The sequence below is a fragment of the Hemitrygon akajei genome, chromosome 31, assembly GCF_048418815.1.
Source record: "Hemitrygon akajei chromosome 31, sHemAka1.3, whole genome shotgun sequence".
In the NCBI taxonomy this organism is placed as follows: Eukaryota; Metazoa; Chordata; class Chondrichthyes; order Myliobatiformes; family Dasyatidae; genus Hemitrygon; species Hemitrygon akajei.
In genome coordinates, this window is record NC_133154.1 from 35,224,388 (window position 1) to 35,242,079 (window position 17,692).

Consider the following 17,692-nt stretch of genomic DNA (forward strand, 5'->3'; position numbering starts at 1 on the left):
GGGGGGGGGGGTGGAGAACAGTGTGTCAGACTCTCCTAATGAAATCAGCCACTCGGATCCGGCCTTTCAATATACTGGAGCTTTTAATGAGATCTTCCTCCTCCTGAACGCCCAAGTACATCAAACGCTCCTCGTCGGTTAACCTCTTCATTGCCGGTCGATCGCCTAAACCTCCAGGGACGGCACACATACTGCCCTAGATATGTGGCGCAGATGTCATGATGCTCCAAATGCGAGCTGAACAATGTCCTATAGAGCAATGTGGCACCCCACAGTGGATGGTGTGTCCGGAGAGGATGGGGTTAATAAGGACGGCGTGTCCGATGCCCTGGGACACACAATCATTGAGTTCAAGGGTCAACAATCTGGATGATGTTAGCGGAGGAACTAGCAAATAATAAACAGATGCAAATGCAAATTTATGCCTTATGTACATGGGAGTTTTTTCGGTAATATACAGCAAAGTTAGAGAAGAGTGTCAAGTGCATAAAGGTAGGTTCAACACCAATACATATCCCGATACAAACACAACGTACCTCTCCGGTTACCGAGAGATTTACAATTCAGAGCGCCTTGGCGGGAGGGGAGCTGACACCCTGATGTGCCCCCGCTCACTGTCAGCAGCCCGCCCCACATACCAACGGAGAGGGGAGGGGGGAAGGGGTGTAGTGAGTTTAGGTGTGAGGGAAATGAAGGGGAAGGGGCGGCAGGTGCGCAAAAGGAGAGAGATGAGGGGGAGGTGGAGATAGTCGATAGGGGACAGGGGAAGGTAAGTAAGGGTGCTGGAGGAGGAGAGAGGGCTCTACGGTAAGAGCGGTTTGCAAAAGATGGGGGAGGAGAGAGATGGGGAAAGGGCACAGAGAGCCAGAAAGGAGAAAAGGTGAGAGGGGGGGGGGGTACTGTGGGGGAGAGAGAGGAGACAGTGTGAGAGGGGGGTACTGTAGGGAGAGAGAGGAGATGGGGTGAGGGGGGTACTGTGGGGGGAGAGGAGATGGAGTGAGAGGGGGTACTGTGGGGAGGGACAGCAGAGTGGAGACGGGGTGAGAGAGAGAGGGTACTGTGGGGAGAGAGCAGAGAGGCTGGAGGGACAATTGGATGAATTGATGACAGGAGGCTCCTCATCCTACACACAACCCTCAGGTTCAACATCCCTCCCCCTGAAATCCAGCCCCAGCCGGCAGCTGGACCTTCGCCTCTTCCCTCTCCACCTCTGGCCAGTGCCCCCTCTCCCCCTGTTCCTCCTCTTCTTCCTTGACCCTAGGGGAGACGATAGCCACCTCCTGCACCCCCTGCTGCGGAGTGTCCCTCTCTGCCTCCTCTTGCCCCTCTCCTCCTCTCTGCACCTCCCTCTCGGCATGGGCCCTCTGGTGTCGGCGCAGGCCTGAGCGCCTGGTGAACTCCTTGCCACAGAGGAGGCAGGGAAAGCGCCAGAGAGCTGTGGTGGTGGAGGGGGAAGAGGCAGAGGGCAGGGGGGCTGGTGTCCCGTCCGAGGATGGTGGGGGTGGGGGTGGGGGGTGCTCCCGTTGGTGGCGGCGGAGAGCGGCCCGGCCTTCCAGCACAGCGGGGCAAATGGGGCAGGGCTCCTGGGCATGGGAGCGCAGGTGCTTACGCAGGCCCGAGGAGACTCCGAAAGCCTTGTCGCAGCGGCCACAGCGGTAGGGCCTCTCGCCGGTGTGGGTGCGCCGGTGCTTGGTCAGGCCAGCCCGCTCAGCGAAGGCTTTGCCGCAGTCAGGGCAGGCGTGGGGCCGTAGGCCGCTGTGGGCCAGCCGGTGCCGCTTCAGGTCCCAGGAGGCCGCGAAGGCCTTGCCGCAGTCGGGACAGGGGTGCGGCCGCTCGCCAGTATGGACGCGGCGGTGCAGGGCTAGGTCGGCAGGCTGGCGGAAGCGCTTCGGGCAACGGTCGCAGGCATGGGGCCTCAGTCCGGCGTGGGCCCGCTGGTGGCGCCGGAAGGAGGAGGGATCGGCGAAGAGGCGGCCGCAGGCGGGGCAGAGGAAAGGCCTCTCGCCGGAGTGGGTGCGGCGATGGTTGCGCCAGGAGGAGCGCTGGGTGAAGGACTTGCCGCAGTCGGCACAGCGGTGGGGTTTGTCGGCGGCGTGAATGCGTTGGTGACAGGTAAGGGAGGAGAGGCGGCCGAAGGCTTTGCCGCAGGCAGCGCAGAGGAAGGGCCGCTCGCCCGTGTGCCGGCGCTGGTGATTGCGCAGGTCCTTGAGCTCGGCGTAGCGCTGGCCGCAGGCAGGGCAGACGTGGGGCCTCAGGCCAGCGTGTGCCCGCCGGTGCTTGCGACACACGGACGGGTCAGCGAAGGCCTTGCCGCAATCGGGACAGGCGTAGGGCCGCTCGCCGGTGTGCAGGCGCTCGTGAACCCGCAGCTTGGCTGGGCTAGCGCAGGCTTTGCCACAGTGGGCGCAGAGGCAGGCCCGGCCGGGACCGGGACCGTGGGCCTGGGCAGCATGCACCCGGAGGCAAACAGGCCGAGCAAACGCCTTGCCACACTCGCCGCAGATGAAGGGCTTCTCACCCGTGTGCGAGCGACCGTGGGCCCGCAGCTCTGACGCAGTCCGGTACGCCTTGGGGCACAGTGGGCAGGGAAAACGGCGGACTGTCCTGTCAGCACCAACAACCATCCTGTTGCCCCCAGCAAAAGACTCGTCACCCATCTCATCACTCCTGGCGACAGTTTCGTCACCCCCGGCGACTGGCTCGTCACCTATGGCAGCCATCCCATCAACCCCAGTGACCAGCCTGTCAGCCCCTACCACCATCCTGGTGCCCATGGCGACCATCTTGCTGCCCATTTCGGCCACTTCATCGCCCCCGGCTAGGCAGGCGGCCACCCTGTCACCCATGGCCACCATCTTGTTGCCCATGGCCACCATCTTGAGGCCCATTGCAGCCATCTCCTCGCCCCCGGCAACTGCTGCCACACCCTCAGTCCCAGCATCGAAAGTGACACTGGTGATCGTGTCACTCATGGTGAGAGTCTCATCACCCCCAATGACGGTCCTGTTGCCCACAGCGGTTAGCTTGTCGCTCACAATGACCGTCCAGTTTTCACTCGCCGGGCCCTCGCTAGTGGCCTCTGCTGGGGAGCTCAGCGCAGCCACCTTCCTGGGTCGGCCCCTGGAGGCTCGCTTTGTGACTGCCGGTCCTCTTTCCGCACTGCGCTCGAATGGTGCTGGCTCGCCATTTCCCCTGTCATTTTCCTCGGCCTCTGTCTTGACGATTACTGCGGCGTTCCCCTCAGCTTTTCCCTTGATGCCGCGCTTGGCCGGGGGTCCCGGGGGCCGGTGGGCGCTGCGTGTGTGTGAACGGAGACGGGCCAGCGAGGAGGAGATCTCACCACACTCGGGGCAGGCATAGGGGCCGCGCCTCCGGTTCCTCCTCCCGGGCTCCTGGCTTGCAGCAGCCTCCTGCCCATCCAAGGCCATCGGTTTGGCTGGTGGGGGGAGGGACGGGGGCGACGGGAAACCTGCAGGGGGTTGGAAGGAGAAAGGTCAGCACGGGGACTGAGGATGGGGAGGGGGGGGATGGAGTGGGGGAGAAGCCAAGCGTGACAGGGGAGGGAGTGCGTGGCAAGGTAGATAAGATGGGGAATGGGAACAGACTGAGGGGAGGGGGGGGGAGATGGATAGGAGGAAAGTTGGAGGGGGAAACAGGAGGGATTGGGCAGGTGGGTTGAGGTGAAGGGAGTAAGGGACAAGGGAAGGGCCTGAGCTTTGTAGGGGATGGGGACAGGGCGATGGGACATGAAGGGGTGTAGTGAGTTGGGGCAGAGTGGCGAGGGAGACTGGGAGGAGGGAATGTGTAAGGGGAGGAGGAGACAGACACAAGGAGGGACAACAGACGGGGAGGGGAGGAGAGGGAGAGGAAACAGGCAGACTAACAATAATGTGAACAATTCACTTATCTCGCGATATCCCCAGCATCACATCGTGACAATGTGTGCATGCACTCACACTCAAGACACATCACTGCCCGACGCCCATCACCAGACACTCTAACCGACAGATGTACTGTCCCAACCGGCTGTACAGCAATCCCACTGCGCTGGAATGCTAGAAGAACACTGCAGACAGATGTGTTCATGAGCACATCTTTCCCCACCGTCAGCTCAGCATACCATGGAAATCAGCTTCTCCTCCACGGACTCTGTCCTACACTCACCACTGCCTCTGTAAAGCAACCAGCGTAACTTGGGGCACTATACACCACGCCGCTGACTGTAAGGTGTTTGCACAGTTTGCATGGTAATGGAGGATCCCCATTACCATGTTGGTTTCCTCCTACTGTCCAAAGACGTAGGATAAACTGTCCTAGGATTAAATCAGGGGGTGCTGGGCAGCATGGCCTATTCCATGCTATTTCTCAATAAGTAAATAATCAAAGACCCCACCCACCTTAGATACCCTCCCTTTCCCACTCTCGCTTTGGGCAGAATAATGAATAGCCTGATACCACGTTCAGACCCTATGAAAAGTATCCCCCCCACCCCCCGGAAGTTACCATGTTTTATTGTTTTGTAATATTGAATCACAGTGGACTTAATATGGCTTTTTTGACACTGATCAACAAAAAAATACACTTTCGTGTCAAAGTGAAAACAAATCTCTACAAAGTGATCTAAATTAATTACAAATATAACACAAAATAACTGATTGTGTAAGAATTCATCCCCTGTAATATGACACACCAAATCTTAACTGGTGATGCTAATTGGTTTTAGAAATCACATAATTAGTTAAATGAAGATGTTTTTGGAGACCTATGTGCAGTCAAGGTGTTTCAAATGATTGTTGTAAAAATACCCCTGTATCTGGAAGGCCCAGCTTCGGTGAGTCAGTATCCTGGCAAAAACTACACCGTGAAGACAAATGAACACTCTAAGCAACTCCGCGAAAAGGTTATTGAAAAGCACAAGTCAGGAGAGGGATATAAAAAAATTTCCCAGTCACTGAAAATCCCTTGGAGTACAGTTAAGTCAATCACCAAGAAATGGAAAGAATATGGTACAGCTGTAAATCTGCCTAGAGCAAGCTGTCCCCCAAAACTGAGAGACCGAGCAAGAAGGGGACTAATGAGGGAGGCCACTGAGAGACCCAAGACAACTCCGGTGGAGTTACAAGCTTCAGTGGTTGAGAAGGGAGAGACTGCACACAACAACAGAAGGCACGTGGGAGACTCTTGAAGTCAGCTGGAAACCAAAACTAAGTTTTTTTGGCCGTCAGAGTAGATGCTATATTTGACAGAAACCAGAATTTGGCACATCATCAAAAACACACCATCTATACTGTGAAACGTGGTGGTGGCTGCAGCAATTCCTGGAAGGCTTGTGAAGGTAGAGGGTAAAATAAATGCAGCAAAGTACAGGGAAATCCTGGAGGAAAACCTGATGCAGTCCGCAAGGGAACTGTGACTTGGGAGAAGAACACACACAAAATGCTGGTGGAACACAGCAGGCCAGGCAGCATCTATAGGAAGAAGCACTGTTGACGTTTTGGGCCGAGACCCTTCGTCAGGAGAAGACCTGTTTTCCAGCAAAACAATGACCTCAAGCATAAAGCCAACACTACACAAGAATGGCTTAAAAACAACCATGTCCTGGAGGCGCCAAATCAGAGTCCAGACCTCAATCCAAATGAAATTTTGTGGCTGGTCTTGAAAAGGCCTGTACACTCACAATCCCCGTGTAATCTGACAGAGCTGCAGAGTTTAAGCAGTTTTATGAAGAAGAATGGGGGGAAATTGGAGTGTCCAGACGTGCAAAGCTCAGAAACCTACCCACACAGACTCAAGGCTGTAATTGCTGCCAAAGGTACATCTACTAAATACTGACTTGAAGGCGATGAATACTTATCCAAGTGTTTCATATCTGTAATTATTTTAGACCACTTTGTAGAGATCTGTTTTCACTTTGACACAAAAGTCTTTTTCTGCTGATGGATGTCACAAAAAAGCCTAATTAAATTCACTGTGATTCAATGTTGTAAAACAATAAAACATGAACATTTTCAAGAGGGGTGAACACTTTTTATGGGCGCTGTAACTCCAGGCACAAGGACGTCTCCCATCCCACTGTTATCAGACTCTTAAACTGACATTGCGTACAATAAGATGGACTTCTGGCCTCCGAATCTAACTCATTATAATCTTCCACTTTTATCGTTTACATCCACTGTATGTACCTTTTGGTATCTTTTACATTCTGCATTATTTTCCCTTGTTCTACCTCAATACACTGTGATCTGTATGACAGTGTGCAAGACAAGGTTTTCACTGTATCATGGTACTTGTGACAGAAATAAACCAATACCACTGTCTGAGTCCAGGTCACACTGCAGGGAGCAGGCTCTTCGACCCAACACAACTGTGCTGACCAGGAGTCCCAAACTGGTACCATTTGCCTGTGAGAAGGGATTGGTTGTCATGACCCTGGGAATGAAAGGGTTAACGTATGCGGAAGAATGAGGGGGGAACCTTACTGAAACACACCGTGTATTGACCAAGGTAGAATTTACATGGAGAGGGTGTTTCCTTGGGCTCCAGTGGACCTGAGGGCACAGCTACAGAATAGAAGGACGTCCCTTTAGAACACCACAGACTGCTGGGAGTCATTGCATTGTGCGTACTGGGGACAAGATTTGAAAAGGGCAGTGCTACCATTTGAGACATTCTGCAGGTCGCAGATCCTGTGTTAATTAGGCACATGGCAAAGGACAATAAAAGTTAAGTTTAGTGCAGCGGCCATTGTGTGAGTGGGCCAGTGTTACAGCTTTGGCAAGAAGATGCAGAGGCTCTAGGTAGATTGTCCAGGTAGCTTTCTTTCTTTCTTATTGTACAGTGAGTACAGTAGGGATGCCAGGCAGGATAATTCAACACTCCTCTTATGGGATGTGTGAAGGCAGAGACCTTCAGTGCCCCTGATGACTATACCTGCAAGAAGTGCATTCACTGTAGCTTCTTATACACCGTGTAAGGGTACTGAAGCATGAATTTCAGATCATTCGGGAGGCTGTGGGCTTGATTAACAAATGATACAGGAAGTAATTGCACACCTAAGATGCACGACCATGGGTGACCATCAGAAGGGGTAAAGGGGATCGGCAGTCAGTGCAGGGTAACCCTGTGCCATTCCCCTCAATAACAAGTATATCACTTTGGATACTGATGGGGAGTTGACCTAGCGGAGGAAAGCCTCAGCGGTCAAGTTCCTGGCACTGAGTCGGGAGATCCATTGATTAGCGGAACAGAAAGGAAGTTCTGTGGAAAAGAACAAGATTCCTGGATGGTATGTTGTTTTCCATGTGCCAGGGTCATGTCAGATTGAGTCCACAGCATTCTTGAGCACCCAGAAGTCGTGGTCCAGGTCAGTACCAATGACATGGGCAGGAAGGGTGATGAGGTTCTGCAGTGAGTTCAGGGAGTTAAATGCTAAGTTAAAAGGCAGGACCTCCAGGGTTGTGATCTCAGAAATGTTACCTGTGTTACATGCATGAGAGGCTAGAAGTGGGAAGATCATACAGTTTAACACATGGCTAAGGAGTTGATGCAGGAGGGAGGGCTTCAGATTTTTGGATCACTGGGCTCTCTTCCAGGGAAGATGGGACCTGTAGAGACAGGGTGGCTTGCAAATGAGCTGGAGGGGGACTAATACCTAATAGCTTAGTGCTGCATGGGCAGGGAGGATTAAACTAGAGTTGCAGGGGGATGGGAAATCAGGGCAGGGCAAATAGTGAGATTGTAGGGAGAGATGTTAAGCCTACATACGAAGACAGGAGTGGATAGGTTGAGCACAGTGGGAATAATGTTCTGAGCTGTCTAGTTCAGAGCAATGAGTATTATAGGAAAGGCAAATGAGCTTAGGGCATTGGTTAGCACATGGAATTATGACATTATAACCATTATTAAGACTTGGTTGCGGGGGGCCAGGACTGGCAGATCAACGTTCCATTGTTTTAGACATGATCAAGTGGGAGGAATTAAAGGGGCAGAGGTGGTGTTCTTTATCAGGCAGCCATTACTTGTCATGGTAGTGCTCAGTTAGGACAGACTGGAGAGTTCATCTAGTGTGGCTATATAGGTGGAACTGAGGAATAAGAAAGGTATGACCACGTTAATGGGATTATATGATAGACCAACAGTCTGTAGGATTTAGAGGAACAAATTTGGGGAGAGATCGCGACTGTTGTAAGAAACAGAAGGTTGTGATAGTAGGTAATTTTAACATTCCACATATTGTCTGGGACTCCCATACTATAACAGGACTAGATTGGAAAGAGTTTGTCAAATGTGTTCAAGAAAGTTTCCTTAATCAATATATAAGAGGTCCTAATGAGCAAAAGTGCAATACTGAATCTCCTAGTTGAAAACAAGTGACAGACCCCTGGATCCGGTGACCTTAATTCCATTAAGGGAAAGGATAGGTCTGGGTCCATGAGCTGAGACTCTAAATTGGAGAAAGGCTAATTTTAATGGTTTCAGAAAGAATCTGGCAAGTGTAGAATGGGATGGTTTGTCTTTTTGGCAAAAGTATGCTTGATATTTTGAGAATATATTTTGAGAATAAAAGAGAAATTTTGAGAGTACAGAGTTTGTATCTAAACTAACATGTTTCGGGAACCCTGGTTCCTGAGAGATATTAAGTCCTGGTTAAGGAGGAGGTGCATAGCAGGTACAGGCAAGTAGGAACAAATGAGGTGTTTGAAGAGTATAAGAAATACAAGTAAACACCCAAGAGGGAAACACACATTAAATGCTGGAGGAACTCAGCAGGCCAGGCAGCAGCTAGGAGAAAAAAGTACAGTTGACATTTGGGCTGAAACCTTTCAGCAGGACTCAGAGGGTGCTCCTAAGAGGGAAATCAGAAGAGCAAAAAGCAGGCATGAGGCTCCTCTAGCAGACGAGGTGAAGGAGAATCCTAAGGGCTTCTACACACATATTAAAAGCAAAAGAGTAGAAAGGGACAAAATTGGTCCTCTTGAACTTATGGATGGAATCAAGAGATGGGGAAGATCTTAAAAGTGATTTTTGCATCTGTATTTACTCAGTAGATGGACACAAATTCTATGGAAGTGAAGCGAAAGAGCTGTGAAGTCATAGACCGTATACAGTTTGCGGAGGAGTAAGTGTTTGCTGTCCCCAGGGCCTGAGAAGGTATTCCCTTGGACCTTTGGGAGGCTAATGCAGAAACAGCAGGGGCCCAAGCAGAGGTATTTAGAAAGTACTTAGCCACAGGTGAGGTGCCAGACGATTGAAGGATAGTTAATGTTGTTCTGTTGTTTAAGAAAGGCTCTAAGAATAAACTGGGAAATTATAGGCCGGTGAGCCCGGAGGACATTCTAAATGAAGGTAGACAGTATTTGAATAGACAGGGACTGATTATGGATAGTCAGCATGGTTTTGTACCTGGTAGGTCAAGTCAAACCAAGGTGCTGCATGGGAGCTTAGTCAAGAAGGTACAGTCACTTGTAAATTATATGCAACATTGGCTTTGGGGAGAAGCCAGAGATTGGTTTTGGATAGTTGCCTCTCTAAATGGAGGCTGTGACTAGAGGTGTGCTGCATGGATTGATGCTGGGTCCATTGTTTGTCATCTACATCAACAATCTGATACCAAGATTGGGGGTGCAGTGGACAGCGAGGAAGGGCATCAAAACTTGCAGCAGGATCTGGACCAGCTGGAAAATTGGCCTGAAAAATGGCAGATGAAATTGCATGCAGAGTTTGAGGCGTTGCACTTTGGGAGGACTTGAAATGTTTAAGGGAATTTCTTTACTCAAAGAGGGTGGTGAGAGTGTGAAAACAGCTGCCAGCACAGTCAGGTTCAACATTTCAGAAAAGTTTGGATAAGTATATGGCTGGGAGGGTTATGAAAGGCTATGGTCCAGTGCAGGTCGATGGGACTAATGGATTAATGGTTTGCAAAGACTAGATGGGCCAAAGAGCCTGTTTCTATGACAGTACGACTCAAACTGAGATGAGGAGGAATTCCCTTAGTCAGAGGGTGGTGAATCTGTGGAATTCATTGCCACTGACGGCTCTGGAGGCCAATCATTGGGTATATTTAAAGTGGAGTTTGATAGGTTGATTAGTCAGGGTGTCAAAGGTTACGGGGAGACAGCAGGGAAAAAAGCAATTGAGAGTAAAAAATAAATCAGGCAGAGGAGATTTGATGGACCGAACGGCCTAATTCTGCTCCTATGCCTTCTGGTCATCAGTTCAGCAAATCATGGTGGACCGAGGGACCTTGTGCTGTACTGTAACGTCTTCACCCCCTTCTCAAAACCTGTAGAGATGCCAAGAGAAAAGCTGGAGTCCCAGAGTCCCGGACTAACCACATAATCCTGAAAGGTGTGCTGTTACAAATTACAGAGCAATGTTGGGCAGTGCAGCTGCCTGATGAGTTTAAATGCATTCTGTGCTCCTCACAGCCAGGTCATGTGCCTAAACATCCCTAATGTCATCATCCCCAGTAGCTATTGGAGTATAAAAGTTGCATTGTTTGCTGTGTAACCAAAACTATGTAGTCAGCTTTGAGCTTGCTATTTTGCTATGCATGTATCCAATTTAGTATGTAGAAGATAATGGTGTGTTAATGAGAGGTAGCTAAGAGATGTAGATTAGAACATGATTAAGTCAATGGGTAGAAACAATAGTGGCGGATGTACTTGTGATACGCAATTGTAGACCGATTGGATATGCTAATGCGACTAAACCAGGAGATTGCTATAAAAAATGCTATGTACAAGGATCGGTGGGCAATCGGCGACTAGCTCACTGACTGTCTCAGCTTTGATTCGCAAATTAAAGTTTAACACTTCTTGAAGAATCTTCTGCGTCTCCTGGTCGTTTGTGGGGCACGAGAAACCACGACATAGCCTGGTCCATGCAGTCACAGCTCTAAATATTTAAAAAACTACCTCTGACATCCTCGGCTTTCCTCCAACACTTTAAAATTATGCCCTCTTGTATTAGCCATTGCCACCCTGTAGAAAAAGGCACTGGCTATGCACTCTATCTACGCCTCATTATCAGTTTACACACTTCTATCAGGTTACCTCTCAGCCTCCTTCACTTTCAAGAGAAAAAGCCCCAGCTCACTCAGTCAGCATTGCATATGTTCCGAAACTGAACCCATGGAAGAGGGGCAGTTGGTACACAAAGAGATGCAGCGTGTACTGAGACTGTCAGTAAGGATAGGCAGCCAGTGGGATGGGTTGAAGTGTATCTTTAAACTAAATAGTACGATCAACAGTTTGGAAAATTGAGGATACGGTGAAATGGAAGGAGAGTGCAGGAGAGGTTACAAAGTCTCCAGAATGGAAAACCAACAAGTTCAGAAATGTATAAGAATTAAACTTTTGGTAACATGGTGGCAAATTTTTAAAAAAGTGATGAACACAGAACTGAAGATGTAATATTTGAGTGCACACAGTATACAGAATAAAGCAGATGATCCTGTAGCGTAGTTAGAGTTCGGCAGGTACAACATTGTGGCATTTCTGAGTCATAACTGAAAGAAGAGCATACTTGGGAACTTAACATCCACATTGTACTGAAAGGCAAGTAGCTGGGGGGGGGGGGGTGGCTCTGTTGGTTAAAAAAATAAGTCAAATCCTTAGAAAAGGTGACATAGGATCAGAAGATGTAGAATCCTTGTGAAGAGTTTAAAAAACTGCAAGGGTAAACAGAACCTTATGGGAGTTAGATACAGGCATCCCAACAGTAGCCAGGATCTGGGGTACAAATAACAACAGAAGATAGAAAAGGCAGGTAAAACGGGCAAATTTGTGATAGTCATGGGGATTTCAATATGTAGGTAGATTGGGAAAATCAGGTTGGTGCTGGATCCCAAGAGAAGAAATTTGTAGAATGCCTACAACAGAGCAGCTTGTGGCTGAGTCCACCAGGGATCAGCTATTCTGGATCAGGTGTTTTGAAACAGATTTGATTAAGGAGCTTAAGGTAAAGAAACCTTTAGGAGACAGTGATAAAAATATGATAGAAATCCCCCTGCAGCTTGAGAGAGAGAAGCTAAAGTCAGATGTATTAGTGTTATAGTGGAGTAAATGGAATTAGAGGCATGAGAGAGGAGCTGGTCAAAGTTGATTAGAAGGGGACACTATCAGAGATGACAGAACAGCAATGGCTGGAGTTTCTGAGAACAATTCTGGGAAGGAGCAGGACAGATTCATTCTGAAGATGAACTAGTATTCTAAAGGGAGGATGAGGCAACCACAGCTGACAAGGGAGGTCAAAGACAGCATTAAAGTAAAAGAGAGGGTATATAATGTACCAAAAATTAGCGGGAAGCTTTTAAAAACCAATAGAAGGCAACGAAAAACGCAATGAAATAAAAGATTAAATATGAAGGCAAACTAACCAATAATATAAAAGAGGACACCAAAATATTTTTCAGATTCATAAAGAGTAAAAGGGAGGTGAGAGTGGATACTGGGCAGTTATGGTGGCAGGAGGATGGGGTGAGGGAAGATGTCTGGGAAATGCGGAGATGTGGGTGAAGGCAGAGGAAGAGAAATCTCATCCTTTGAAGAAAGATATTCAAGAATGGTAAGCTTCATCCTGAGAACAGATACGGCAGAGAGGAAGAATTGAGAAAAGGGAGTAGCATTTATACAAGTAACAGGGTGGGAAGAGGTACAATCAAGGTAACTATGTGAGTCAGTTGGTTTATGAAAGACATCAGTAGACAGACTACAGAGAGGTAGGGATAGGGGAGTCAGGTGTCGGAGATGGTCCAAGTAAATCTGAGGGGAGGTTGGATGTTGGAGGCAAAGTTGATGAAATTGATGAACTTGGCATGGGCGCGTGAAGCAGCACCGATGCAGTTGTCAATGTAGCGGACTGGGCAACATTACCCGTCCATCGAGTATAGGAGTTGGGACTTTATGTAAATTGTATAAATTGTTGGTGAGGCCACACTTGGAGAAGTGTGTACTGTTTTGCTCTTATAGGAAACACACAGCTGAACTGGAAAGAGGGCACACAAGATATAGGAGGCTGTTGCGAGGTCTAGAGATCATGAGTTATGGGGGAGGATGGCCAGACTAAGAGCGTAGGAGGATGACAGACAACTTTACAGAAGTGTTTAAAGTTAGAAGAGGCACAGCTAAGATGAATGGTAAGTCTTTTCCTCAGAGTAGGGGATTCCAAAACTCCAGTGCATGGATTTAGAGTGAAAGGGGAAAAATTCAAAAGGAACCTGCGGGGCAAACTTTTCATGCAGAGGGTGTAGAGTATATATGAGGGGAAGTACTCAAGGCAGGTACAATAGGGTAATTTATGAAATACTTGGATGGGTGGGGCCTGAACACACAAAATTGTGACTGAGTGGTTAGCAGGGACTGGTTGGGCTGAAGGGCATATATCCATGCTGTGTTGTTCTATGTCTCTTAAGAAACTGCAGAGAGTTGTGGACACAACTGTCCATCACATGAAGCAACCTGCCCTCCATTAACTCCATCTACTATTAAAACTGGCTTGGGAAAGCAGCCGGCATAACGAAGGGCCTCTCCCACCTCTCGGGCAGAAGGTACAAAAGCCTGAAAGCAAGTACCACAGCTTCTACTCCACTGTTATCAGACTCCCCAAATGCTGAACATAAACATTTGATCTTCCAATCACCTCGTTGTAACCTGCACTCTCTCTGTCGCAGTAACACTAGATGTGAATTCTGTTTTGCTTCAGTCATGGAAACAGGCCCTTCATCCCACCATCTATACTGACCACCTGTGCGTGACCAAGGGATCTTTGCTCTGGCAGGACCCTGGTCTCAATCAGTACAGCGTGGTTATTCTGTTTGAGGCTCTCTGCACCAACATTCTTGTAAAGTTTGTCTGTTTGGTTAATGCCATCCAAGTGCTGGGTTGGAGATCTGTCCATGCGGGTGGGAGGGAAAGGGGCTTGCTTTGTTGTTGCTGTTGCATTTAACTTGCTCCCTGGCCTAGTACTGAAATCAGCCTGTCTTGGGATTGGAGGTCTGTCTGTCTGTCCGTGTGGGTGGGAAAGGGGTTTGCTTTGCTGCTGGCTGCATGTTGGTTCTGGTGAACATTGTGGGCATGCTACGTTGGCACTAGAATGTGTGGTGACTCTTGTGGGCCGCCCCCAACACATCTTTGGGTGTGTCGGTTGTGAATATAAACAGTGCATTTCACTGGATGTTTCTGTACATTCGATAAGTAAATGTCAATTTGAAATTGGCACTAATTCCATGATAATGTCCATCATCACCCACACACTTTTCCTATCCCCTCCTGGAGCTGCTCACCAACCTCTCGTATCTGGTTCCATTACCACTGTCTGTACCACACCCCAGAACCTGCACCTCATCTCTCAACAACTGACTCCTTCTGTCATCTCTTCCCTCATCCTTTCTCTCCTTCCTTCCCAGCATTTCTCAAGCTCCACTCTGTCCCCCTCGAGCAGATTCCATTGGCCCACCGCCCTTTACTCCAGCTAGGCCACTACCTCAACATGGAGGGGGCTGCCTGGATGGCCGGCAGACAGAAGTTTTCCACAGGACAATGAAAAATCAGTGATGGAAGCTTCCTGTCCCAGAGTGACACCCTGTCACTGTGAGCACACACACACACACACAACCCATTCTCGCCACACTTTCATGGAAATCACCCTTAACAATGAGCACACACACACACAACCCATTAACCCCTTAACAAACACTGACCCCTACACAACACAGGTTCACTCACTTCACTTCTCTCTCACCCATCTGTTCACCATTCCTCCATTCTGCTCATCTCACACCCCATCCCTCATTCCCACCCCACTCCCCTCCCCTCAATCCCCCACCCCAAAATTACCTTCCTTTCATTTCCACTCCCTATTCCTTTCCCTTCTGCTCTCCCCTTGTTCTCTTCCCCATCAGGTCCCACCCCCTACAATCCCTCATTCATTCCGTCTCCAACCTCCCTCACTGTATGCACCTGCCCACCTTCCTTCCCCTCTCTCCCACTCACATATACCCCATACCCCTCCTTCATCACCTCCACTACTTCCACATGTCCATCACTCCCTCCTCTCTCCCTCCCCTGCCTCTTTCCCCTTCTTGCCCCTCTTCTTCCCCCACCTCTCCCATCCCTTCATACCTCCGTCTCCTTCCACTCTCCCTCCACCCACCCCACTCTCCCTCCCCCACTCCTCAGCCTCCTCCCCAAACCCTCCCCCTCACCAACCCATTCTTCCCACACATTCCTCCCCTCCCCTTCTTCCCCTGAACCCTCACCCCTCCCCTTCCTTCCCAACTCCTTTCCCTCCCCCACCCCTGCCCTTCCTACCTGTCCCCTTCCTCCCTCTACCCCCACCTACTCCCTTTCCTCCCCTCCCCTCCCTCACCCTCTATTTCCCTTCATTTATCTCTCTTCATTTATTTCCCTTTCCTTTCCGCTCCTTCTCTCCACTCCTCCCTACCCAACTCCTACCTCACCCCACTCCCTCATAACACTTCCCCTCCCATCACCTCCTTGTATAATCCTCTCCCTCCCCGTCCCCTCTCTCCCTCCTTCCTTCCGCTTTCATTTCTCCAACCCCCCCCCCCACCGCCGTTCTCCTTCATTTCCTCCCCCACTTTACCTCCGTCCCCTCTTTATCCACCCCTCCCCTACTTCCCTCTACTCCACTCCCTGCCCCCTCCCTTCTTCCCCCTCACTCACCGATCTCTCCCTCCACCGCCTCCTTAGCCGCAAACCGGATGTTCCCGGCAATTCATCGCCGCGGCACGAAAGTTCCACGAAGCAACGTTCCGGGGAGGAGATCATCGGCACAAAGACACGGGGACACTATGGATTTGGGACAGAACTCTGTTTTGGGGGGTACAATCCTGTGGATTGGGGGCAAAACACTGTAGATTGGTGTAAAATTCTATGAATTAGGGGTAAATCTGTGGACTGCGGTAAAGACTTTCAACTGGGATAAAACTGTGGATTGCGGTTAAAACTGTGGTTTGGGGTAAAATCCTGTGGATGGGGGTAAACCCCGGTAGATTGCGGTAAAGCCCTGTGGATTTGGATAAAACTCTGTGGATTGGGGTAAAACTCAGGATTTGAGGTAAAAATCCAGTGGAATGTGTGTAAAACAATGTAGATTGAGATAAAACTGTGGATTGGGGTAAAATCATGTAGATTTGGGGGGGTAAAACCCTAAGGGGGAAACCGGGAAGCCTGTGGGTTAGCAGGAACCCTATAGATCGAAGAAAACTGGGAAACCCTATAGATTGGGGGGGGGACACTGTAGATTGGTGGTAAAACCATGTAGGCTTTGGGGTAAAACCCAGTGGATTGGGGTAAAACACTGTTGATTAGGGATAAAACCCTGTGTTTTAAAAAAACCCATGGATTGGGCGTAACTTTTTGTAGATTTTAGGTACAATCCTGAAGATTGATTTAAAATCCTGTGTATTGGGGTAAAATTCTGTGGATTAGTGGTAAATTTGTATTTAGGGCTAAAACTATGTAGTTTTAAGATAAGACCCTGTAGTTTTGGGGTAAAATGCTGAGAATTGTGGTTAAAACCCTGTGGGTTGAGGGTAAAGCTCTGTGAATTGGTGTAAATCCATGTAAATTGGGAGTAAACCTTCTACATTGGGGTAAAACCCTATTCACTGGGGCAAAACTCTATAGATGGGTAAACCCTGTGGATAGGGTGGGTGAAGCCTATAGACCAAGTCGATTGGGAGAAACCGGGAAACCCCGTAGATTGTAGTGGATGTAGTGTATATAGATTTCAGTCAGGCACTTGATAAGGTTCCCTGTGCAAAGCTCATTCAGAAAGTAAGGAGGCATGGTGTCTGAGGAGGCCTTGCTTTGTGGATCCAATATTGGCTTGCTCACAGAAGGCAACGGGTGGTCATATTCTGCATGGAGGTCGGTGACCGATGGTGTTCCGCAGGGATCTGTTTTGGGACCCCTCCTCTTTGTGATTTTTATAAACGACCTGAATGAAGAAGTAGAAGGGTAGGTTAGTAAGTTTGCTGATGACAGAAAGTTTGAGAGTGTTGTGGATGGTGTGGAGGGCTATCAGAGGTTACAGAAGACATCAATAGGATGCAGAACTGGGCTGACAAGTGGCAGATTGACTTCAACCCAGGTAAGTGTGAAGTGGTTCATTTTGGTAGGTCAAATTTGAAGACAGAATATAGTATTAATGGTAAGACTCTTGGCAGTGTGGAGGATCAGAGAGATCTTGGGGATCATAGGAAACTCAAAGCTGCTGCATAGGCTGGCAGTGTTGTTAAGAAGGCGTATGGTGTGTTGGCCTTCATCAACCATGGGATTGAGTTCAAGAGCATGAGGTCATGTTACAGCTATATAAGACCTTGGTCAGACCCCACTTGGAGTACTGTGTTCAGTTCTGGTCACCTCATTACAGGAAGGATGTGGATACTATAGAGAGAGTGCAGAGGAGATTTACAAGGTTGTTGCCTGGATTGGAGAGTGTACCTTATGAGAAAAGGTTGAGTTAATTTGGCCTTTTCTCCTTGGAGCAATAGAGGATGAGAGGTGAGCTGATAGAGGTGTATAAGGTGATGAGGGGCATTGATCGTGTGGGTAGCCAGAGGCTTTTCCCAGGGCTGAAAATGCTAACATGAGGGGGCACAGTTTTAAGGTGCTTGGAAGTAGGTACAGAGGGGATGTCAGGGTAAGTTTTACACACAGTGAGT

General features: G+C 49.2%; 1 protein-coding gene across 1 annotated transcript; it reads right to left on the reverse strand.

Moving 5' to 3' along the window:
• Positions 1 to 395: 395 nt before the first annotated feature.
• On the reverse strand, positions 396 to 15,738 carry znf668 (zinc finger protein 668). Its single transcript, XM_073033561.1, has 2 exons — positions 15,687 to 15,738; positions 396 to 3,469 (listed from the first exon to the last, which is right to left on the reverse strand). Exon 2 carries the CDS (start codon positions 3,426 to 3,428, stop codon positions 1,143 to 1,145), a length of 2,286 nt encoding a protein of 761 aa, XP_072889662.1. The 5' UTR covers positions 3,429 to 3,469; positions 15,687 to 15,738; the 3' UTR covers positions 396 to 1,142.
• Between the last annotated feature and the right edge of the window lie 1,954 nt (positions 15,739 to 17,692).

Excerpts from the sequence above, each read along its gene's own strand:
- znf668 (XM_073033561.1), bottom strand. The coding sequence starts at position 3,428 with ATGGCCTTGGATGGGCAGGAGGCTGCTGCAAGCCAGGAGCCCGGGAGG.